Source organism: Hyperolius riggenbachi, chromosome 1 (assembly GCF_040937935.1).
Source record: "Hyperolius riggenbachi isolate aHypRig1 chromosome 1, aHypRig1.pri, whole genome shotgun sequence".
In the NCBI taxonomy this organism is placed as follows: Eukaryota; Metazoa; Chordata; class Amphibia; order Anura; family Hyperoliidae; genus Hyperolius; species Hyperolius riggenbachi.
Genome location: NC_090646.1, coordinates 567,641,765 through 567,666,062, shown reverse-complemented (window position 1 = coordinate 567,666,062; position 24,298 = coordinate 567,641,765). Strand labels below are relative to the sequence as shown.

The 24,298-nt window shown below is 44.3% G+C and overlaps 1 protein-coding gene across 3 annotated transcripts in view; it reads left to right on the top strand.

Annotated features, from left to right (window-relative positions):
• The window catches only part of SKIC3 (SKI3 subunit of superkiller complex), a 244,395-nt gene that overhangs the window by 173,686 nt on the left and 46,411 nt on the right, over window positions 1-24,298 (top strand). For all 3 annotated transcript variants that reach the window (XM_068247711.1, XM_068247706.1, XM_068247702.1), the window contains 5 exons: window positions 19-142; window positions 10,839-11,060; window positions 14,890-14,962; window positions 16,632-16,685; window positions 16,766-16,877. In XM_068247711.1, the coding sequence (XP_068103812.1) occupies window positions 19-142; window positions 10,839-11,060; window positions 14,890-14,962; window positions 16,632-16,685; window positions 16,766-16,877 (585 nt within the window). The remainder of the gene's footprint in view (window positions 1-18; window positions 143-10,838; window positions 11,061-14,889; window positions 14,963-16,631; window positions 16,686-16,765; window positions 16,878-24,298) is intronic.

Genomic DNA, 24,298 nt, shown 5'->3' with positions numbered 1-24,298 from the left:
CCTCTCTTTTATGGTCAGCGTACAAGACTGCTTTGTCTGTCGCCAAAACCGAGCAGGAGAAAGCGCACACGCTTACTGCCATGGCAATAATCGAGAACAAGCAAGGCAATGCCGATTCTGCTAAAACCCTTCTCTTTAAATGGTAGGTAGTACAAATTGCTTTGTTTCTTGTATTTTCATCAGAGCCATGGACCAATTTTCTTGTTTGTAAAGCTGTTTGAAGAGTTCAGGTTACAGCAAATGTGAAGTGAAAATAAACAGAGAAATTGTACCTGTGCTCCTTACCCAAATAGCACTTTTCTGGAATCCAATAGTCTTATTTTGTATTAAAAGGGCAACATCTACCTTTTTGTCGGTTTCAGGCATGTAAGTGTAGTTTTTCAAAATTATTCTGCTCTTATAAACTAGTCTGAACTATTGATCTTCTCTATTCCTTTCACTTACATCTGTTTTTTTTTGTTTTGTCCAGCCACACAAACTTATTAAGTTCTAAAATTGTTGCCATTTCCAGAAAGAGTAGCGAGAAAATGTTTTAATGTATATTAAATTAATATCGTATTTTCTTAAAATCTATATTAAAAAAAAGTGCATCTGTATTAAAAAAGTAAAATATCAGCTATTAATCAGGTATAATGAACAGTACTATATCTGGTTTCTACTAATGTCCCTTGCTTTTGTAGTTTACAAAAGAAGTTTTATTTGAAATAGTTAAGTCGTTGGTAGACTATCTGAACTTAAAGGCAACCAGTGACAAGAGATACTTAGCTTTGTATACATACCTGGGGCCTCCTCCAGCCCCATGGGTACGGATTGCTCCCACAGTAACTTCCTCCAGTCGCGGTCAGTCTGACACAAGTGAAGTGTGCTATTTACAAATCTCTCCAGCAGCCGCTGGAGAGATACGTAAAGAGTGCACTTCCTCTTGCCCATCCATGCCCATGGGTCTGGAGGAAGCCCCAGGTATGTATAAAAAGTTAAGTATCTCTGGTACACTTTAGGGTGCATACCCATGCACAATAACTGTCACACATAGTCATGGGGTCTGAGTGTTGCATAAAAGCATGTCTGGTAAGAGTGGACCCAGAAATGTACTAGGCCCTTGATCGCAGTAACAAAAGTGTCAAAGGCAGAAGAAAGGTGGTGTACTGTAGTAGTACAGAAAATTTGCCTTTGGATTTTGCAACCAGGAGGTCATTTGCAACTTTATTGAGGACTGTTTTTGTGTAAAGTTGAGAGCGGAAGCTAAACTGGAGGGGGTCCAACAAGGGGTACAAAAAGAGAAACTCAGGCAGTTCTGAATAGATGTGGTGTTCCAGCAGTTTGGAAGCAAAGGGAAGAAGTGAGACTGGACAATAATTAGAGTGGACTGTAAGGTCCAAATAGGTTTTTTTCTTTTTTTTTATTAGTAATATTACGATTGATTGTTTAAAAGAGGAATGGGAAGTACTAATGGGGATGGAGAGGTTAAAGAGCATTAGGAATGAAAGAGGAGGTGAGATGAGAGGGAATGGGGTGCAGGGCACAGGTAGTGAGGAATGCTTTAGAGATAATGAAGAAAGACACTGTTTAGTTAGGTTGCTAGCAGGGAGGAGGCATGGAGGCTGCCATATTTATTTCCTTTTTAAGCAATCAATACCAGTTGCCTGGCTATCCTGCCGATCCTCTGTCTTTAATACTTCCAGCCATAGACCCTGAACAAACATATGCAGATCAGGTGTTTCTGACATTATTGTCAGACTGAAGAACTGACAAGATAAGCTGCATGCTTGTTTCTAATGTAGTTGAGACACTACTGCAGCCAAATAGATCAACAGGACTGCCAGGCAACTGGTATTGTTTAAAAGGAAATACATATGGCAGCCTCCATATCACTCTCACCTTGAGTTCACTTTAAGTGACTGACTTGTCGTATAGAAAGGGGGAGGGTAGTTTCTAGTGGGTGAAAAACCAGGCCGAGAAGAAAAAGGAGCATGTGATTGGACTGGTGAAATGGCTGCATTTTAAAGGGAAGGTTCAGGGGCTGTTGAAAAAAAATAAAAATCCGCATCCACTTACCTGGGGCTTCCTCCAGCCCGTGGCAGGCAGGAGGTGCCCTCGGCGTCGCTCCGCAGGCTCCCGGGGGCCGACCCGACCTGGCCAGGCCGGCGGCCAGGTCGGGCTTCTTCTGCGTTCCAAAATGCCCCTCACGGCGGCGCGCTGACGTCATCGGACGTCCTCCGGGGTTTACTGCGCAGGCTCAGAACTACTGAGCCTGTGCAGTACAGCCCGGAGGACGTCCGATGACGTCAGCGTGAGGCGCATTTTGGAACGCAGAAGAAGCCCGACCTGGCCGCCGGCCTGGCCAGGTCGGGTCGACCACCAGGAGCCAGCGGAGCGGCGCCTAGGGCACCTCCTGCCTGCCACAGGTAAGTGGATGCGGATTTTTATTTTTTTTCAACAGTCCCTGAACCTTCCCTTTAAAGCTGTTCCTTATTGTTTCAATTCTGTTCACAAAGTATGGAGCAAAGTCTTCTGCAGATATTATTATTATTATTATTATGAGGGATTTATAAAGCGCCAACATATTCCGTGGCACTGTGCAAAGTAAGAAACGAATATGGGATACATAATAATACAGACAATGGTGTACACCAATATACAAAGTGCATAATTAGTGACAAAATACAAAAATGATACAACATACAGAATACAAAATACAGAATTGGTAATGACAGTGATAAAAGTGACATGATGAATAAGATGTATAATAATTTCCAAGACACGAAAGGGGTAGAGAGCCCTGCCCTTGCAAGCTTACAATCTAATGGGAAAAACATATAGAGGCTGTGTGTTTTAGGGCCTAGGTTCTCAACGTGTGGTACGCATACCCCTGGGGGTACTTCTGATGGTTCCAGGAGGTACTCAGGCTTGACATACTTAACCAAGAATAACAAATTTCGAGTTTTAGAATATTATAAATCTTATTTAAACAACACAAAAGTAGTATTTTAGCTAATTAAAAGCAATAGTAAATGCTAGGAAATTGTTTAGAACCAATTATGTACTACGATTAAATATATATTTGTCAAGGGGTACTTGTGATATGGTTTACTATTCTAGGGGGTACTTGGTGAGTACAGGGTTTTAAAAGGGGTACATACCAATAAAATGTTGAGAAACACTGTTTTAGGGTACCTAGTAGGAGTGCAATTTGGTCTTAAGACAATGGAAGGGGCCTAAGGTAGCACATATGCTTGTCGGAACAAGTGAGATTTTAGAGAGCGTTTAAAGGTAATAAAGATTGGCGAGTGACGGATGTGTTGTGGGAAGGAATTCCAGAGGAGGGGTGAAGCGCGTGCAAAATCTTGTAAACGTGAATGTGAGGAGGTAATTCTAGAGGAAGACAACAGAAGATCTTGTGCAGATCTGAGATTGCGATTGGGTTGGTATCTGGAAATTAGTGAGGATATGTACCTGGGAGAAAGATTGTGGAGAGCTTTGTAGGTTAGGGTTAAAGCCTCATCCACACTAGTAGATGAGGCTCCGATGTTGCTTATCAATCGAGCCGCTGATGCGGCTCGATTGATAAGATCCGACAGGTCGGATCTTGCTACCGCCGATTCCCTGCGGCCTCATCTACGCGTGTAGATGAGGCTTAAGAGTTTGAATTGGATCCTCTGGTTAACTGGCAGTCAATGAAGAGCTTGACAGAGAGGGGCAGCAGAGGAAGATTGAGAAGAAAGATGAATGAGACAAGCAGCTGAGTTCAGTACCGACTGGAACGGGGCCAGTCTGTTAGAAGGTAGTCCACAAAGTAGTATGTTACAGTAGTCCAGGTGAGATATTATGAGGGCATGTATTAACATTTTAGTTGTGTCTTGAGTGAGAAAAGGTCGGATGCGAGATATGTTTTTGGGTTGGAGATGGCAGGAGCTGGTTAGGGAGTGAACATGAGGAATAAAAGAGAGAGATAAGTCGAATATTTCCCTCAAGCACCGTGCTTTGGGAACTGAAGTTATGGGAGTGTTATTAAGGTTTATTGTTACTTCAGGCAGAGAGGTAGACAGAGATGGAGAAAAATGATTAGTACTGTTTTACTCATATTAAGTTTTAAGAAGCGAGAGGACATGAAGGAGGGTATAGACAAGCAGTCAGGAACACGTGTGAGGAGGAAGTTAAGGTCTGGGGCCAAGAGGTACAGTTGTGTATCGTATGCATATAGGTGGTCTTAAAACCCAAATGAGTTGATTAAGTCACTAAGACCATGCATGTACATGGAAAAGAGAAGGGGACTAAGGACAGAGCCTTGAGGAACCCCGGCAGGCAAGGGATGAGGAGAAGAGATCTGATTTGAGTAAGAGACTGTGAAGGACCTTCCAGAAAGGTAGGAAGATAACCATGAGAGAGCGAGGCCCTTTATGCCTACATTTCAAAGTATGCGAAGGAGTAAGGTGTGATCAACAGTATCAAATGCTGATGACAGGTCAAGACGGATGAGTATGGAAAACTGACCTTTGGTTTTAGCTGTAAGAAGATCATTGGCCACTTTAGTAAGGGCTGTTTCTATGGAGTGTTTAGAGCAAAAGCCACACTGGAACTGATCAAGTAGGGAGTTGGCAGATAAATAATGGCTTAATGCAGCGTGTATAAATGTGTGTTTGTTTAGGGGAGAGGGGGGGTAGAGAGTTGAAGATTTTGAAAAGTTGTTATGGGACTGAAGAAATGAGTGAGGTGAAGTATGACTGTTTTGTAAGGGAAAGGCATCCCTGAGCTGGTGCAGTGCTTTTTTTGCAATGCAAGGAGTCCTCTGCAGTTGTACTTTTTTTTTTTTCTTTTTTCTTTTTCCTTCCGCTGTTGTACCACTCTGGAGTGTATTTTCAGTTGTTTAATGAATTCAGTCATGTCTGCTGATGTGGCAGTCGTGTGAAATGGTAAGGGGGACGGCTTAATTCGTGACAGCAGAGACTGCGTTGGAGTAGTAAGTGGCCGCTGTCTCAGGGACAGGAAAGAATGACGAGTACTCAGAGGTTTGAAAGGATTAAAGGGAAGGTCCAAGCTGGAAAAAAAAACCAAAATCCGCTTACCTGGGGCTTCCTCCAGCCCCTGGCTGCTGTCCTGTGCACTCGCCACAGCTCAAGTGGCTCCTGGTGTCCTGCGCTGCAGAAGCTGACCTCGCCAGGTCGGCTTCCTGTGCGCTCCACGGCACGGGTCACGTGGTGCGGCTGACGTCTTTAGGTCTGTACTGCGCAGGTGCAGAACTACTGCGCCTGCGCAGTACACACCTGATGACCTCAGCCAGACCACCTCAGCCAGACCACATGACCCGCGCCGTGGCGCACAGGAGGCTGACCTAGCAAGGTCTGCTTCTGCAACGCAGGACACCGGGAGCCACTTGAGCTGCAGCGAGGGCACAGGACGGCAACCAGGGGCTGGAGGAAGCCCCCAGGTAAGTGGATTTTTTTTTTCCAGCTTGGATGTTCCCTTTAACCAGGGAGTGGAGATCGAGGTTGTGATAATACCTGTATAAGTGAGTGGAGTGCAGTGGGCTGGGGGAGATAGAAAGGGACAGATTTTGAAAGTTTTGAAGGGAACCATAGATGAAATAAAGATTTTATACATACCTGGGGCTTCCTCCAGCCCCATACGCTCTAATCGATCCCACGCCGCCATCCTCCTCTGCCCGCAGCTACGAGAACCGGCTCCCCGCTGTTCCGTCAGTCGGAGCCAGTCTAAGCGTAAGGGAAGTGCGCTGTTTGCGTATCTCTGCAGCAGCCGAGTGTATGGGGCTGGAGGAAGCCCCAGGTATGTATAAAATATTTTTAATTTTCCTGTCTAGGTTCATCTCTGGTTCCCTTTAAGATTGTGATCTGATAAAAGAAATGAAGAGTCATTAAAGCAGATCCAAGATGAAAAACGAACTATAACAAGTAACTTGTCTATATATCTTATCTAAAGTTTAGATAGTTTACACAGCAAATCTAGCTGCAAACAGCTTCAACAGAATATGATTATTGCTTCTTGTGATACAATGACAGCAGCCATGTTTTTTGTAAACATTACACACAGGAAAGATGATCTGTATCTCCAGCACTCAGCCTGTGAAAACTTAATTCTGCCTCCTTCCTCCACTCTGCCTCTGACATCTCTGGCTAGTAACACCTCCTGCCCAGATTGAACTCCCATAAGCCTTTGCTACTGTCTGAAAATGCCAAGCCACTGTGAAAAGCTGTGGGCGAGGCTTGTTTAGTTTATAGGGAATTGGAGTATTAAATCAAAAACAAAAAAGTATTTGGCTTGAGGAATACCCTATAAACAATATGAAAGGAACACAATTATGCAATGAGTAAAAGTTTATCTCGGATCCACTTTAAAGGTTTAAACTTAGCGGAACTGAGTATAGACTCAAGGTGCGTACACACATGCGACTATAGTCGTTTGAAACGATCGTTCCCCGATCGTTTCAAACGACGATCGTTTAAAAAAAAGCAACCAACGATCATTAAGTCTAACGACGGACAAGCTAGATCATTAAAAACTAACGATCTAGCTTGGCGGATTTTTACCAACGACGATCGTTTGCAAAAGTAGTACATCGTTGGAAACGGTCGTTCGTACTAGGCTTGACATGCGCATTTCGCTATTTCTCCATGAAACTTCTCATTTTTATGCGCAAGCGCAATAGTTGCTTTACGTGATGTAACGTTCGTTCTAATGATCAGATCGTTACACACATTTAAAAACTAACTTTACTTAGGTCGTTCTTTCATCAATTAAAAGTTCGTTTGTCGTTCTCAGCGAACGATCGTTGTCGCATGTGTGTATGTAGCATCAGTCCAGGGTGTGCTGGCCAAGTTTGTGAGTGGAAGCAGAGGACTACTGGGAAAGGTCCTAGGAGGAGGCAGTGAAAGAAGTTTAGTGGCAGTAGGGCAGTTAATTACTGCAGCAAGGATTAGGCAAGTACCATCTATAGTTAAACCAATCTATGTCTGAAACAGACATCAGATAAAGCTAATGGTATGTGCAGAAATATCCACTAATAAAGGCAAACAGCTACCAAAGGAGGATAAAAATTGTATACCGCACCTAACCATATTATATTGTAATTGTGTCAAAGCTTATTGTACAAAAAAGTGCAAACATCTAAAAGCATTTAAAAACAATAAACAAACCGTGATAGGAATCCAATATTGGTATACCAAAAACATGAGGATAAATGTTATGGTAAATTGAATCAATAATACAATCGAAATTGTCCATGTATGGCAGCCTCAAAATGATAAAGTGCATAGTACACAATGAGATGAACCAGAATAGTACCTAGTGCATAAGATTTAGAAACCTGTCCAGAAAATTTGCCAAATGGCTGCAAATTGCATAACATGCCCAGTGCAGAAAAAAAATATTGTTTTCCCACCATGGTCTGATTGTTTGTTGTTTTTACATGATTTTAAATGTTTGTACTTTTTTGTACAATAGTATAGCAAGAAATAAGCAGCGCTCCTAGGCTGCAAATGAAATGAAACCAACAGAGCTGTGCAGCACCCCCTAGGGGCTTATACACACCTTGAATGCAAATTATGCACTAATCCCTAATCTAAATAAATTGAATGCAAACTGATATACATAGAGGCAGCTAGCCACATGTAGACTTACATTTTTGTGTGAACAGGCCCGTAGTGACATATTGTAGCTGCAGAGTAGCTAGACTGGATGAATACTTCAATAACTTCTTCTTCCAGCAATGTTTACAGCAATAACTAGGCACATACACAGGCTTTGACAACTATTAATAGTTATCCTTTTTTAAATGTTTTGGAAATAAAATTACTTTCTGATTTATTTGGAAGGAGTTTAACTGCCATTTACTTTATAAAATGTTTTTTTTTTCTTCGTAACGCAACAACAACGCATACCAATGCTGCTGCTTTCAAAAATAGATCAATGGCTCGCTTTCCCTAATATATATATTGTTTGGAACTGGTTGTCAGGGTAACAATGTTGTTTCTTTTGTTACAAATTAAAAAAAGTAGGCAGTTAAAAAATGTGACAGATGACAGGTTTTGGGCCAGTCCATCTTTTTAAGGGGAATTCTCAGGGCTTTCTTTGTTTTCAACAGCATTTCCTGAACAACAGTTGAAAAATCTAACTGACATAATAGTGTGCAAGTGATTAGGGAGGCCGGCTGGTATCTTGCTATTTTGGCAGTTAAACTGCTGTTCAGGAAATGCTGTTGAAAACAAAGAAAGCCCTGTGAATCCCCCTTAAAAAGATGGACTGGCCCAAAACCTGTCATCTGTCACATTTTTTAACTGCCTACTTTTTTCGCGAAAGAACCCCTTTAAATAAACCAACCTACATGTGGACAACCATAATTAAATGTCTTTGTGTAACATTTGTATGTATTGGATTTGTTTCGAATCCCTATTGATGGAAAAGTGCTGCAGAACATTTGTAATAATCTGAGTCACCACTCTTAAGTTGCTCTCGCTATGACTTCTCATCCGTGATTCAGTTTTTTTACCGACTCTCACACCTATTAATACAATACCTTTTCAGCCCATGTTTAATATTACTTTTCTTACGTACTAGTTAGTGCTGTTTCGCTTGCTAAGTGTTGAACAAAGTTTTTTTTGAATGAGATACACAAGACACACACAGAACATTTATATCGTGCTTTTCTCCTGGTGGACTTAACGCGGCAGAGCTGCAGCCACTAGGTCGCGCTCAGTAGGCAGTAGAAGTGTTAGGGAGTCTTGCTCAAGGTCTTCTACTGAATAGGTGCTGCCTTACTGAACAGTAATAACTGGGGTTTGAACCTGAGATTCTGTGCCAGAGGCAGAGCCCTTAACCAATACACTATTAGCCACAAATGAAGATTTTTCCTGGGAGATTCCCAGGAAGAAGGCTAAATGATCTGGGCCCTTGCCTGACAGGGAGATATGTCCGTCCTGTTTACTTGTATTGCATCTCATCCGTATAGGTCGGTCAAGTCGTATGCCTGGTACACACACTGCAAATTCCTGTCACATAGATGGGTTGAAACCATTATTTCTGAGGGGTCCGGTTTGACTTCTGATCATTTTTCTAATCGCTTTTTCCGATCACTTCTAAATAAAATCAATTGGAAATTAGATTGGACCTGTCAGAAATGATCCTTTTGAGCCATGTGTTTGACAGGAAATAAGTTGGTGTGTAGCAGGCAAGATAGGTTGCTTTATCTGCTGCCTTAGCAGATTACTGATGATTATTATACCTAAACTGTGGAGCTTTCCTTTCCTGAAACAAACATTCAGTATTATTTTGAGCGCAGTGTACAGGTGTCCCCCAACGTCTCCCTGAGAAATGGACCTTAGACTTCATGCTTTTTTGTATTATACTAGTGACCTTAGCCCAGTTAAAAACGGGGTAGGTCTGTCACCGCGCGCATGCCCGCCCGCCCGCTCGCCACGCACACGGTCGCCCAGCCGGCCTCCCCCCTGGCTGTCCTGCTCCCGTTCAACGGCTGTCCCTGCGGCACATGCGCAATAGCGCAAATGCAGGGACACACATGGACATGGGACGCAGAGACACAGGGGTTTTATTAGGTTGGATTGTATTCTTATTTTTTTCTTTCATAAATGAGCTTTCATAATATAGTTATATAGCATAAGCTTTTGTTTAGTAGCTAAACTCTGTTCTTGCGGATATGCAAGTAAAAAGACAAAAACTCTCCTTGTGTATATAAGTAGATGAGGGAGGGAAGGAGGAGGGTTTCCTCACGCATACTATAGACTCTCTCATCTTCTATGCCAACAGCATCAGTATCGATGGCTCAGCAGATCAGGCTTTGGTGGACAAACCACTATGGTAAGATGTAGGATGTCAGGATAAGGTCAGTCAGGAAGTTCTGTTTGCTCTGGGCTCCCAAGTGGAAGCTTAGTTCCCGCTCATCAAGCAGTGCCAGTCAGAGCTTCAGACAACAGCACCAATAGGGAGTTTTAAATTATTCTTAAAAAAAAAAAAAAACATGCTAGGTCTGACTTGTTTCCCGAGGATTATCCTAGCTTTTCCTGAGGATCCTCTGAAGAAGTGAGGATGATCCACATGAAACGCGTCATGCTATCATGCTTTTTTATTTTTGTTAATCAATAATTTTAAACTACCTATTGGTGCTGTTGTCTAAAGCTCTGCCTGGGACTGGTTGGTGAGTGGGAACTCTGCTTCCTTTTGATGTCCGGGGTGCACAGAACTTCTTGACTGACCTAGGAATGCCAATCCTGACTGACATCCTATACCTTTATCATAGTGATTTGTCCACCAAAATCTGATCAGCTAAGCCATCAATACTGACATACTGAAGCTGTCAGCATTGATGAAAAGGTGAGCAACGCTATATATATCGGTGAGAAACCCCTACCTACTTATACAAACAAAGAGGGCTTTTGTCTTTTTACTTGCAGATTATCGTTTTATCAGTGGTACCTGATTAAGCAAGCAGCATACTTGGATTGTTCCTTTAATTCACTACATACGGTAGTTTAATAGCTTGAATCCATGAACCCATACTGTTTTGTGTCAGCAGTATAGGCTGGTGGTGGTTTTAAGTATTGTAGAATAGGAAATTAATAGCATGAACAAGAAGCTGACATCTATAAAAATGGCATGATGCAGTCATACTAATAAGAACCAGAATCTCAATGGAATGTGTCCAACTACTTACAGAATCCCTGGTGATCTGAGGCAGTATTGAGGGCAAAGGCAGGTACCAGCCAGTGTATTGTTTCTGATAAAGTGCTCAGTGGATAAACAAGTTGGATAAAGAAAGTTTATTGGAGGTTTCTAAATGTTGCAGCTTTAACGCCTGTTCTGTTTGTTCACAGCTCCATGCTAAAGGAATCCAGCATTGAAAGTCTTCAAGCTCTCTGTGCACTGGGGCTGGCAAAGCATGACGTTACCCTGGCAACTGCCGCACTTAATGAGCTACTCAAGCATGTCAGGATTAATGATAATGTCTACGAGAGATGCCTTATTACATCTGCCATATATGCTTTGCAAGGAAGGAGTATTGCTGTGCAGAGACAGGCCTGCAAAGATGTACACAGGTATGTCATGTGGTTGTCTAAGAACTCATCACTTATGGGTTAGGCAGTAGTGGCAACAGCCTAGTGAGTTTTAGGCTGGATTCACAGTGGTCCGTTGCATAACACATTATAATGAGTGTGAACTGCAATGGAGACTAGACATAGACTTTAATACAAAGCCTGCATGCAGTGAGTTCGAATAACGCGATTAGTTACAACACAGTACTGTGAACAGCTCCGTAGAATTGAATGGGCAGTGAGCTGACATGCAGAGTTATTCTGCAACGCAACAGTGCATTGTGAACAGGGCCCTTAGGGTATAATAAAACGTTGCAATCTGTTGATAATAACTACACTAGTACGCAACATTGCTGATGGCTAAAAGCTTCTGTTGATGCTTGGACCATTCCTTCACATCAATGCAGGCCAGTAGGCTGAAAGAGAGTCTGACTGGCAGCTGATTGAAGCACTAGACCCAAAACCTTATACCAAGCTATTGCACTTGGGCTGCACAGCAGAATGGAAGAATGGGTGTGGTAATGTACATTTTGAATGTAAGGGTGTATGACCCCTAAGTTTGCTGTAGTTAGGAGTGTGTATGTTTCAATACTCTACAAGCTGAAGCCTTTTTATAGATTGAGTTACAGTGCATGTAATTTGCTGCCTCTGACGAAGCAGTGTTCCCTTGCGAAACGGCTATCAGGCCAATTTTATTGCAAACTGTGTGCGAAGGTTTGAGGAGCTAATAAAGATGATGTTTTTGATTAACTTGGACTGGTGCCCCGGATCCCTTCCTCTTCTTGTAATTTGCTGGATATGCTCTGCCCGAAGGCGCACAATCCCTGCACCGCTCTCTTAAACTGCTAGTCAGACATTCCGTGCCAATATTTCTCCTTCTCTTCAATACTCCCTAACACTGCTACAGGTTAGTAGAATCCAGATGCTATCCCGTGGCCTCTCTGATGCAGACTTTTTACACAAGGTGCAGTGTACCTCTAAAACTGTAGACCATGGCTGGCCAACGAGATGCAAATAATTCTAAGTTGATGCAAATGTTATGGTTAATTTATGCAGCTTGAAAATGGACCAATCATATATAGCAACTGTGGTATTTGTTTGGTCCATTTTCCACCCAAGCACCATTGAATCATATAAACTTTGCATCAACTTAGAACTATTAGCATGTCATTGACCATCCCTTATATAGACTATCAGGAACAAACCTGGTCCCACACATGTTTGCTCACTCTTGAGCCAAGGAAGGCTGGAATCTGGCAGAAAAGGTACATGAAAGGATGTGCAAGGGGATGTGCGTTTGTGTGCTATGCATATTATATGAAGGTAGAAGGTGTCAGAATATCAGGTCATCAGCTTGGCTGAGTATGCACTTTCATTCCTATGGAGGAGAGAATCAGGGAACTAACTTAATGTAAAATGGCAATGAGTTAATAATCCAGTATGGTGAGTCACTTTTCTTTTACCATGTTGGTCCTAGGCAATTAGTTTTAGGTTTGGTGCAAAACTGGGACCATCACCTGATCCAGATTTTTTGCGAAAATATTAAAATTTAAAACACATACAAATAAGAAGTACATTTCTTCCCACCGGCGTAACAATAGGGGAAGCAGCCCCTGCCCCCACGGCCGTTTCGGGGGGGCAGGAGGGGTCGCAGCATGAGGGGAGAGCTTTGCACATTAGAGAGGGGGGGGGGGGGGTAACAGTCCCCCCCTCACCTCAGGCTCTCCTCTCTGCGCTCCCCTCCTGCATCTATCTAAGTGGCGGCAGCAGCAGAAGCTACAATTACCTCCGATCACCACAGATGTTGCCAATCTGCAAGGGCTTCACATTACTTTCTGTTTTAACAGGAAGTAATGTGAAGCCCTTGCAGATCGGAGACCTCCGGTGGTGAATGGAGGTAATTATAGCTGCTACCGCCGCCGCTGCTGACACTTAGATAGATGCAGGAGAGGAGCGCAGAGGGGAGAGCCCGAGGTGAGGGGGGGGCTGTCCCCCCTCCCCGCTGATGTGCAAAGCTCTCCCCTCATGCTGTGACCCCTCCTCCTGCCCCCCCCCCCCCCAAAACGGCCATGAGAGGGCCCCAGGGTGGGGGTGGGGAGGCCCGATCAAATTCTTGCAGGGGAGCCCGGGGACTTCTAGTTACGCCCCTGTTTCTTCCTGAGTAAAAGAAGCCATAAATTACTTTTCTCCTATGTTGCTGTCACTTACTGTAAGTAGTAGAAATCTGACATTACCGACAGGTTTTGAACTAGCCCATCTTCTCATAGGGAGGTTTCTTTATTTTTAAAAGCACTTAGTGAATGGCAGTTGCTCCTTTCAACTGCCAAAAAAGTGTACGGTGGGCAGGGAGGCTGGCCAGCATCTTTGTGTTAATCATTTTCAGCGAATGTCTTTTTAAAGAATACAGGCCATGCTGAGAATTCCCCATGAAGAGATGGATTAGCCCAAAACCTGTCAGTAATGTCAGATTTCTACTACCTACTGTAAGTGACAGCAACATAGGAGAAAAGTAATTTATGGCTCATTTTACTCTGGAAGAAACTTACTTCTTATTTGTATGTGTTTTAAATTTTATGATTTTCGCGACAGTTCCTCTTTAAGGGCGTGCTGCAGGGCCATACAACTCAGCACTCAAGTGATTCCCCAAGTGATTATTTATTTTTAAATATTTATTTGATTATTTTTTTTATTAAATTTTCCAATTTTTTTCTTTATTTTTTAAATCCCTCTCCTTCACCCCCCCACCCAATCAGCGTAATCGGCTGTCATAGGCTTTAGCCTATGACAGCGGATCACTTCCCTGCCTCTAGAAGGGACAGCCATGTCACACAGCTGTCCCCAGTACAGCCTTAGATCGCAGCACTGTACAGGGTTATTAGATGGCGGTTTCGCCGTGTAACAGTCTCTGAGTGGCGATCACCGCTGGGAGACGGATGGCGGGGCAGAGCTCCGTCATTCATGTGGAGATGCGCACGATCTCCTGCAAGCCCCATTGAAAGCCATTCACGCCAATCGTCGTGGCGTGGTCCTTGGGCTGCCGCCGCGTTCACGCCATGTGGCTTGGAGCGGTCGGCAAGTAGTTAAACAAAAACATTTCTTTGTTATAGCTGATACAAACCTTAAAAAAAATAAAAGCATACGTATTGTTTAACATCCTATGCTTTCAAATCAGCTTATCTGCCATGGCATTCATGTTACACAGGGGAGAGATTAAATTACAACTTGTGATTAAACACAAATGAAAGGGAATTAAACAGGCTAAACTCTCTAAATACATACAGGGTGCATTTCTCTGTTTTCCTTCTATCCTGCGCAAGAGTTCAGGTCCACTTTCAGTAGTGTCTGAATTAGACCAGAAACAAGCATGCAGCTATTCTTGTCAGTTCTGATAGTAATGCCAGAAACATCTGATCTGCCTATGCTTGTTCAGGGTCTGGTGGCTAAACGTATTAAGAGGCAGAGGATCAGCAGGACAACCAGGCAACTGGCATTGCTTAAAAGGAAATGAATATGGGAGCCTCCATATAACTCTCACCTTGGGTTCACTTTAAGGTGTACATTAATTGTACAGTTTTCTATGAATGAATACATTTAACTGTTAGGTTTTTTTTGTTCTAAGGAAGTTATTGATTTTAATTGAACTAGTTCCCCAACTGGTTCAAAATAAAACCATTAGATTTAGATCATCAAATAAATTGAGCCACAACAAGGGGCATTATGAAAGAACAATAATATGATCATGCTATCGGACCAAAATATTGAAATCATTAATGAAAACCAATTAATTAATTAAGATCATTCAGTATGTTTATTGTATCTTCTTCCTTTTTAGCTATCCTGGCAGTGCTGAGCTGTGGACTCTTCTATCAAGACTTGTTCCCCAATACTCACCCAGCAATGCCAAGGCAAGTACAAGGATGGCTTCCTACATCTTTCAGGAAGTGCAGTTTTAGCATCATTCATATTTTCTTACAATTACACTATAATTCACCTGCTCTTCCTGAAGTGAAGTCTCAACAGGCATTATTAGGGTCAGACTATAACACAGGACTTGTGAACAGCCATTTTGGCAGAATAATTACAGTTCCATAAGAATAACATTTCATAATTTGCTACGCTTAAACCGGCATTGGACGCTTTCTGTACCTTTTTAACGTCCCAGTTCAACACCCCATTATTTAATACATATGATCACAAATTTACAGTATTTAGCAACACATTGTGTTGTGCATTGCACATAAAGACATGACCGGCACCTGGTCACATGCTGTAGCTCCGCCCCATTGCACGCCTGCAAGCGTAATTACGATATTACACTGTGCAGAAGCCCAACATTTTGATCTACATAGGCTGACACCGTTGCTGGACCAAGTCCGACAACAGCCCCCTAGTGATGAGCCCAAATCTGTGGCTGAGTAAGCAAACTGCTGGACTTGATCTAAAGGTGCTGCCACTGTGCCATATTTAACCAGCAAGAGCCCCCCAAGCGGCAGCCATGTTTTCCTGTGTCTGACTATGTTGGACGTATCCTGTCATAGGATTGGGAAGGGTTAAACGCAGTTTCCCTGACTCGGCCAATCTCCTCCCTGTGCTGGTGATAAACTCTTTGGGGCTAAGAAAGTAAAATCTGACAGTTACTTTTTGACCTTTTATATAGTAACACAGTAGTTTTGTATCAAAACATATTATTACACGTGCTCATTTCATTGAGGGAAATGTGCCTAGACCAGGGGCGCCCACACTTTTTCAGCCTGCAAGTTACTTGAACAAACTACCGAGTCGGTGTGATCTGGAGGGAGCACAGGTATTAATTTTATCAACCAGAAATGTAGCCTTCTATTGACTCTTCCATTTTTGCTCTCCACTCATAAAGCTGATCTGTGCTAATATTTGAAAATGCTGATAACTGGGTATACCAAGATGTGCAATTAATAGCATTCGTGCCCTGCCAGATACTGTCTGTACAATCTACATGCCCTCCCTGTGTTTGCATGGCTGACCTCCAGATACTCTGATTTCCTTCCATATCACAATTCATATTGATTTGGTATCTTGGCTACCCCCCTAAACCCCCCATCTCGCCCCTAATTGGGTACTGGTATTTTTTTTTCTTCTCCATAGCAGTGCATAGTGTAAAAGATTTCAGTGAAAACGCATTAAGTGTAAACTGTGCCATAGGAAAACATGGGCATTACTTTAAAAATCAATTGTTCTTTCAGTTATAACTGAGAGCAACTGATTTACGGTGAGTGTGAACAGGGCCCAAGCCTACAACAGGGACAGCTATGCTAGTACACACTGAGATTTTCGGGCAAATTTACTGTCAGATTGATTATTTCCAACATGTCCGATCTGGTTTCCGTTCACTCCTAGCCAAACTCTATCGGAAAATGATCGTAAATCAAATTGGGCATGTTGAAAATAATCGATCTGACAGTAAATCTGCCAGAAAATCTCATTGTGTGTACCAGGCATTAGATACATCACCATGTGCAAAGTGCTGCAGACCATATAAGTGCTGCATAATAATAATAATAATAATAATTTACGTTCTATTTATATTCATGTCTCTAGGGCGGTGCAGTTGCCGGCATTGTTGCTCAGACTCTAAACTTAAGTCAAGCTAAGGTAAGTGTGCACCGGTATTTTATTATACAATTTCTGGCTGCCATCTGAATGGAAATCTGATGCTTTTTCCTCCTCCCCAGAAATCCATCCTGTATACAGCAGTGAATGAATTGGCAGCTGGAATTCTGGCCTCTAACTCTGAAAAGCAGAACGCCTTGAAATCCTTGCAGAGAGCTGCTCGCTTCTTTCCAGGTACTTTTCTGTTGTTTTGGCTCTAACTTAATTTCATTTAGGTTGCGAAAACATCTATGATTATCCCTTATGTCTGATATAAACAACACATCCAGCCAAATTGCAAACAAGGACATCTATGTTTTTGTGGGGGATAAAATCCCCCTGGAGGCAGGTGAACTGATTGAGCAGCTGAACAGAAAGTAATAGCTTGGTGTGCCTATAGATAAACTGTACAGATATTGCAACGGAAGATTTGGATGTGAATTTCACCAATACCAGTTGCCTGGCAGTCCCACTGATCTGCTTGGCTGCAGTAGTGTCTATATCACACACTTGAACTCAGTCAGAAACATCTGATCTGAATGCTTGTTCAGGGTCTATGGCCCGGGTAGGGTGACACTTGTGGCTGCAGAAAAACGGCAGCGGTCTCCCTGGGCCGGAATCTGCATTTTTAGCCGGCAGCCAGCAGAGAACAGCTGTCGGCAATAGGGAATCGCACTGTTGTGCAATAAAAAAATAGCAGAGTCGGCTTTTTTTCCCCCAGCTGTGGACAACTGCACATTGCTCCCAGTGCACTGCGATTGTTCATTGGGAAGCATTAGGTGCGTTTTCGCGTTTGTGGAAAATGCTCACGATTTTTTTGCAATTGTGACCCTTGCATTAGAGGCAGAGGATCAGCATTGTTTTTAAAAGGAAATAAAGACATCAGCCTCTTTCTTCCTCTAACTTCAGGTATGATTTAAAGTTAGAGAGAGAGAGAGTTACAAGAGATACCACTCAAGGTAATAGAAAATGTACTGTTCAGTGGAGAGGGGAGGAGGGGTAAAGAGGCAGCAGGCAAATGGCTTCTGTCAGGCAGGGTAAGTAAAAACACAGTTGTGCTTATTAGTGATGCACGGATACCCCCACTCACAAATTCGAGTAAATCCGGGCACGGCAGAATCTAAATCCAGATATGCCGTTATCGTGATCCGGATTTGAATCTGAGCCCCGGATTTGACTTGGATTTTAACTGTGATTACATGTAGAATCCATGATCACGGATTTGACTTTAACGTTAAGGGGAACCTAAACTGAGAAGGATATGGATTTTTCCTTTTAAAATAATACCAGTTGCCTGACTTTCCTGCTGATCCTGTGTCTCTAATACTTTCAGCCACAGCCCCGGAGCAAGCTTGCAGTTCAGGTGCTCTGACTGAAGTCAGACTGGATTAGCTGCATGCTTGTTTCAGGTGTGTGACTCAACCACCACTGCAGTCAAAGAGATCAGCAGGGTTGCCAAGCAACTGGTATTGTATAAAAGGAAAAATCCATATCCCTCTGTTTAGTTTCAGTTTAATAGCAAAGCCCCCATACATGCTACAATCGCCAAAATTGTATGGATTATAAAGGTGATCAGTGGCTACAACTTAAAAGAATTTTTTTTCAAAAAGACCTAATAGTTTTTGAGATTAAAAACCGCCAAAATCCGCCGACTTTAGCAGTTAATAGCAAAGCCCCCTTGCTTGCTAGAAACACCAAATTTGCAGGATATGTTAAGTAGAACAGTAGAAACAACGGGGAATTTTTTTTTTTCAAAAAGACCTTCTGGTTTTTGAGAAAATCGATTTTAAAGTTTCAAAGGAAAAAAGTATATATGTAAATGCGGTAAATACATTAACTGTCATTTACCGCATTTTAAATGTATGCTCTGTTCCTTTGAAACTTTAAAATCGATTTAAAATAGTTTTTTTTTTTAAAACTATAGGGTTTTTTTGAAAAAAGTTTCCCCTTGTTTCCACTGTTCTATTTAACATATCCTGCAAATGTGTTGTTTATATAAATGTAAGGGGACTTTGCTATTAACTGCTGAAGTTGGCGGTTGGCGATTTTAATCACGGCTAAATCCGTGATCACGACCCGGATTTGGACCACGATCACAAGTGCATTCGGAACTGAATCCGTGATCGAGAGGCAATCACAAATTCGGATCACGATGTCAGATAGTTAAAAAATGCTTGCGAATCACGGCTATTCCGTGATCACAAGGTCGTGATGAGCAACTGGTGCTTATTTGTGAGTGTTGTTAAACAACTTGGTGTACCAGATCACTAAACGACATTAGGACAAAGCCATACACATGAAAGGCAAATGATTGCACACCTGTGTGTAGCTGTTGCTGGTGCTGGATCCCCACAAGGCAGCGACAATCCATACAATCAAAGGAGGGATCCGCACTAAGGCTTCAATCAGGAATGATCCCTACTTTGATTGTATGCACACATGAAAGGTTCTCAGCCGGGACGGCATCGAACAACCGTCTGAGCAAGAAGATTGTCTAGAGCATATATACACAGCTTCGTACAGCAGTTTGAGGGTCTAAATTTCAGAATGGATTGAGAACGCTTTTTAATAATAAGTGATTGGATTTCAGCCTGACCACTACAGGAAGCAATGCTTTCCTATTTCTCTTACTAGAGGTGGGCTTTAAAGTGAACCTTAAGTCAGAAAAAAAAATGAGTTTTACTCACCTGGGGCTTCTACCAGCCCCCTGCAGCAGTACTGTGCCCCCGCAGCCACTCACTAATCTTCTGGTCCCCCACTGCCACCTAGTTTTGTTTTTGCCGACAGGCCCGTCAGGACTGGCCACGCGTAGCTTTTTCCGCATTCCCGACTGTAATTAGCGCTATTGTACAAAAATATGTGTTGCCGCATTACGAACGCATAGACATGCGGCAACGCGTATTTTTGTACGCGTTGCGGCCCGCAATAGCGCTAATTACAGTCGGGAATGCGGAAAAAGCTACGCGTGGCCAGTCCTGACGGGCCTTTCGGCAAAAACGAAACTAGCTGGCAGCGGGGGACCAGAGGATTAGTGAGTGGCTGCGAGGGGGCTGGTAGAAGCCCCAGGTGAGTAAAACTCATTTTTCTTTTTCTGGCTTAAGTGTCCCTTTAAATTGGGCTTGTCATTACAGGACTATGACAGCTGCCAGTATTTTAGGCCACGTTCACAGTGGTGTAACAGCGACTTTGTAACGCGTCTTAACCGCAATGCACCACCTATGCGACATTCACAGTGCGGCGGGTGCAATGCGGTATAACTAGTTGTGTTATGGTAATGCACTGCATGCGTGGATTTTGTTTTGTTTTTCAGTGAAGGAATGCAATGCAGGCACACAGTCCATTTATTTCTACAGTGCCTGATCACAGCTTGGCACCATGGAACTAGAAAATAATAAAATGCAGTATTTTTGGGAACAGAAGTGCAGAATTAGCTAAATATGCATCCGGTCCATTGGGTATATAGAAATGACCTGAACTCATTCATACACTATTTTTCAAGATGAAAATATAATTTCTTGAACTTTGGTTAATTCTGTTCTATGGAATAGTTCAGTATTCCATAAATCATTCGGAAATGAGTACATTAATATATGCGCATTTAATGTATGCAGATGTAAAGGGGTCCTCAAGGTGCGTTCTAGAATCACATTTTAGGGCATATATGGTAAATGTAAGAACAAAACTAGAAGGCTGTTTGCTGTGGGATTATATTTTATTTGCTGCATTGCTGCCCTCTTCTGTACATTTTGTATATTACATCTCTGATTTTAGCTCAGAATTCTAAAAGCAAACCTAAACTAAACTTTTCTTCACTTGATCGCCTCTCTACCATATTTTATGATTATTTATTTATTGTATTTATAAAGCGCCAACATATTACGCTGCGCTGGACATTAGTTTAGGTTACAGACAATATTTAGGGGTGACATACAGCAATAAGACGATACAGGAATACCTGCAAACCAGATCACGCAGCACAGTATGAGTACAAGGTAATGCTTAGTCAGTCACTGGAGGGGAGCAAGGGGGTTAGGCATTTTGAGTTCACTCAAATGCATAGCATGGGTGCACAGTAATGGAGGTGCATGATCAGGTAGGACACAAAAGGAGGAGGACCCTGCCCAAAGGCTTACAATCTAGAGGGAGAGGTAGGGACACGAAAGGTAGGGCACCAGAGTTCAGCTGTGGGTTTGGAGCACTTGTGAGGGGAGAAGGGGGGTAGGCCAGAGTGAAAAGGTGAGTTTTGAGGGCCTTCTTGAAGATGTTGAAGGAGGGGGCTGCCCTAATGGGTGGAGGTAGGGAGTTCCATAGTGTTGGAGCAGCTCTTGAGAAGTCCTGGAGGCGTGCATGGGACTGGGTGATGCGGGGGGGGCGGTCAGGCGAAGTTCATTGGAGGAGCGGAGTGAGCAGCTAGGTGTGTACCTCTGAGTAAGATCATAAATGTAGGTTGGACAGGTTTGTGTACAGATTTGTAGGTCAGACACAGTATCTTGAATCTAATTCTGGATAGGAAGCCAGTGGAGGTATTCACGGAGGGGAGCTGCCGTGGTGGAGCGATGAGGAGTGGATAATTCTGGCTGCCGCATTCATGATGGACTGCAGCGGGGCTGTTCGGGTCATAGACCAGACAGAAGGGCATTGCAGTAGTCAAGGCGGGAAACTATGAGGGCATGGATGAGGAGTTTGGTAGTGGCAGAGGTCAGGAAAGGGTGGATCTTGCAGATGCTGCAAAGGTGGAAGTTGCAGGACTTTGTGAGGTTTTGGATGTGGGAGTGAAGGAGAGTGCGGGGTCCAGGGTAGGGCTGCACGATTTTAGGGAAAATTTGAAATTGCGATTTTTCTCTTAGAAATTGCGATTTCGTTTTTTTTTCACGATTTTTCTCAAAACAAGCTTTAGCACTAAATTCACAATGTACAGTAACATTTACAAACATGCACTGACAGAAAATGAAATCATATTATCAAACTGAGTGTAGTATGATGTCATTTTCTGTCATGTTTGTAAATGTTACTGCATTCATGCGCAGAGTAATTTAATACAGTCCTGCGACAGAGAGAGAGGGGGGAGAGAGAGTGGGGCAGAGAGAGAGACACAGAGAGGGAGGGGAGAGAAAGGGATGGAAAGCGAAGGAGAGAGAGAGAGAGGGGGATGGTGGCCTGGCTACCACAGGGGCTGGTGGACCTGGGCCACTGGCAGAGCTGACAGTGGCCGCAATGTTAGTTTGGCTGAGGGTGGTTGTGGCCATGATGTCCTGTGACAGAGAGAGGGGGAGAGAGAGAAAGAGAGAGGGGGAGAGAGAGAAAGAGTGAGGGAGAGAGAGAGAAAGAGTGAGGGAGAGAGACAGAGAGAAAGGGGAAGAGAGAGAGAAAGTGACAGAGAGGGAGGGAGAGAGACAGAGGGAGAGGGGGAGAGGGAGGGAGAGAGGGAGGGAGAGAGACGACAGAGGGGGGAGGAGACAGAGGGGGAGAGAGACAGAGGGGGCAGATAGATGGGGGGGAGAGGAAGGGGGGGGAGAGTGACAGAGAGGGGGGAGAGACAAAGAGAGCAAGACAGAGGGGGCAGATAACAGAGGGGGGAGATAGATGGGGGGAGAGAGAGACAGAGGGGGGAGAGAGACAGGGGGAGAGACAGAGAGGGGGTGAGAGAGACAGAGGGGGCAGATAGATGGGGGGGGGGTAGAAAGAGCAAGAGGGAGGGAGAGAGACAGAAAGAGAGAGAGAGACAGAGGGGGCAGATAGATGGGGGGGGGGGGAGAAAGAGCAAGAGGGAGGGAGAGAGACAGAAAGAGAGGGGGGAGAGACATTGAGAGCAAGACAGAGAGGGGGGGGGGGGGGAGACAGGGGTGGCAGATAACAGAGGGGGGAGATAGATGGGGGGAGAGGAGAGAGAGACAGGGGGAGAGAGAGAGACAGGGGGGGTGAGAGACAGAGGGGGGGAGAGAGAGGGAGGGGGAGAGACAGAGTGGCCGGAGCTAGAGGTGGCCGCTGCACAATGCAGGTGGAAGGACTGGCTGGGGGATCTCTGTTGGCAGGCTGAGGCCTCTCGCTCCCTGCCACCATTCAGTCCAGCAGGCTGAGGCTGAAGTTGCTCACCGGTGGCGATGGCAGGCAGCGGGCATCCATTACGCGCTGGCGGGAAGGGGGCAGCGGCGGGCATCCATTTCGCGCTGGCGAGAAGGGGGCAGCGGCAGGTCGTCATTACTTCAAGGCGGGCGGCAGGCAGCGTGACTCCTGTCACTTCCGGATTCTGCCGCTGCCCGCACCCGACGCACACCAGCAGTGCATATTTGTGAATGTTAATGAGCCGGGCAGCGGGGGGCGAGTCCAGTCTAGAGCGGCACACAGCGCCACCAATCACTAGATAGAGATAGTATGACGGCGGCGGTAGGCAGAGCTGTACCCTCTGTACAGATCCGCCTATCGCCTCCGTCATACCATCTCTATCTAGCTATTGGTGGCGCTGTGTGCTGCTCTGTACTGGACTCGCCCTCCCCCTGCTGCCCGGCTCATTGACAATCATAAATATGCCAATCAGTGGCTCTTTATGACGGCGCGGCGGTAGGCGGGACAAAACCGCAGCTACTGACGATCTGTAGATCGTCTTCACGTGAATCGCGGTTTCGGTTTAAAACCGCAAAAGCGTGCAGCCCTACACACCCAGACAGCGGGCTTGAGAGGTAGGGCGAATGGTAGTGTGGTTAACAGTGACATGCATATCTGGGAGGTTCAGGGATGGCCGGTATGGGAAGATCATAAATTACGCTTTGTCTAGATTTAGTTTCAGGAACCTAGCGGACATCCAGGAGGAGATGGCTAATAGGCAGGAGGAGACCGTGTCCATGGTAGTGGTGGATATGTCAGGGGTGTGGCGGTAGATCTGGGTGTCATCTGCATACAGATGATATTTAAAACCCATGGAGAAGATAACCTTACCAATGGAGGATGTGTATAGGGAGAACAGTAGGGGGCCAAGGACCGAGGCTTGGGGGACTCCCACCAAGAGGTGGTTGGGGTAGATGAGGACTCATTGAAGGAGGTTGTGAAGGAGCGGTTGGAGAGGTAGAATGAAAGCCAGGTTAGGGCGAGTTTGTGAATACCCATGGACTGGAGGAGATAGGGGGTGATCTACTGTGTCAAAAGCTGCTGAAAGGTCAAGGAGGAGGAGAATGGAGTATTTACCTTCAACTTTAGCTAGGGCAAGGTCATTGACCACTTCGGTGAGAGAAGTTTTGGTTGAATGGGCAGGCCGAAATCCAGATTGCAGTGAGTTGGCATTGAGGTACTGGGTCAGGCGTTTGTGAGCCAGACGCTCAAGGAGTTTTGAGGCAAAGGGGAGGAGGGAGATAGGGCGGTAATTGGAGGGTAGTGAGGGGTTGAGGAAGGGTTTCTTAAGCAGGGGTAGTACAGTGGCCTGCTTGAAGTCTGAGGGCTCGTTTCCACTGTTGCGACGCGATTTCGCCGGCATTCCGACGCTTGTAAAAACGCATGCGGATGCGTTTCCGCATGCGTTTTTACCCGCGATTTCGCGTGCGATTTCGCATGGCAGGGTGCCATGACTCTGCCAGGGCAAAATAACATTGAAAAAGGTGCGAAATCGCACGCGAAATCGCGGGTAA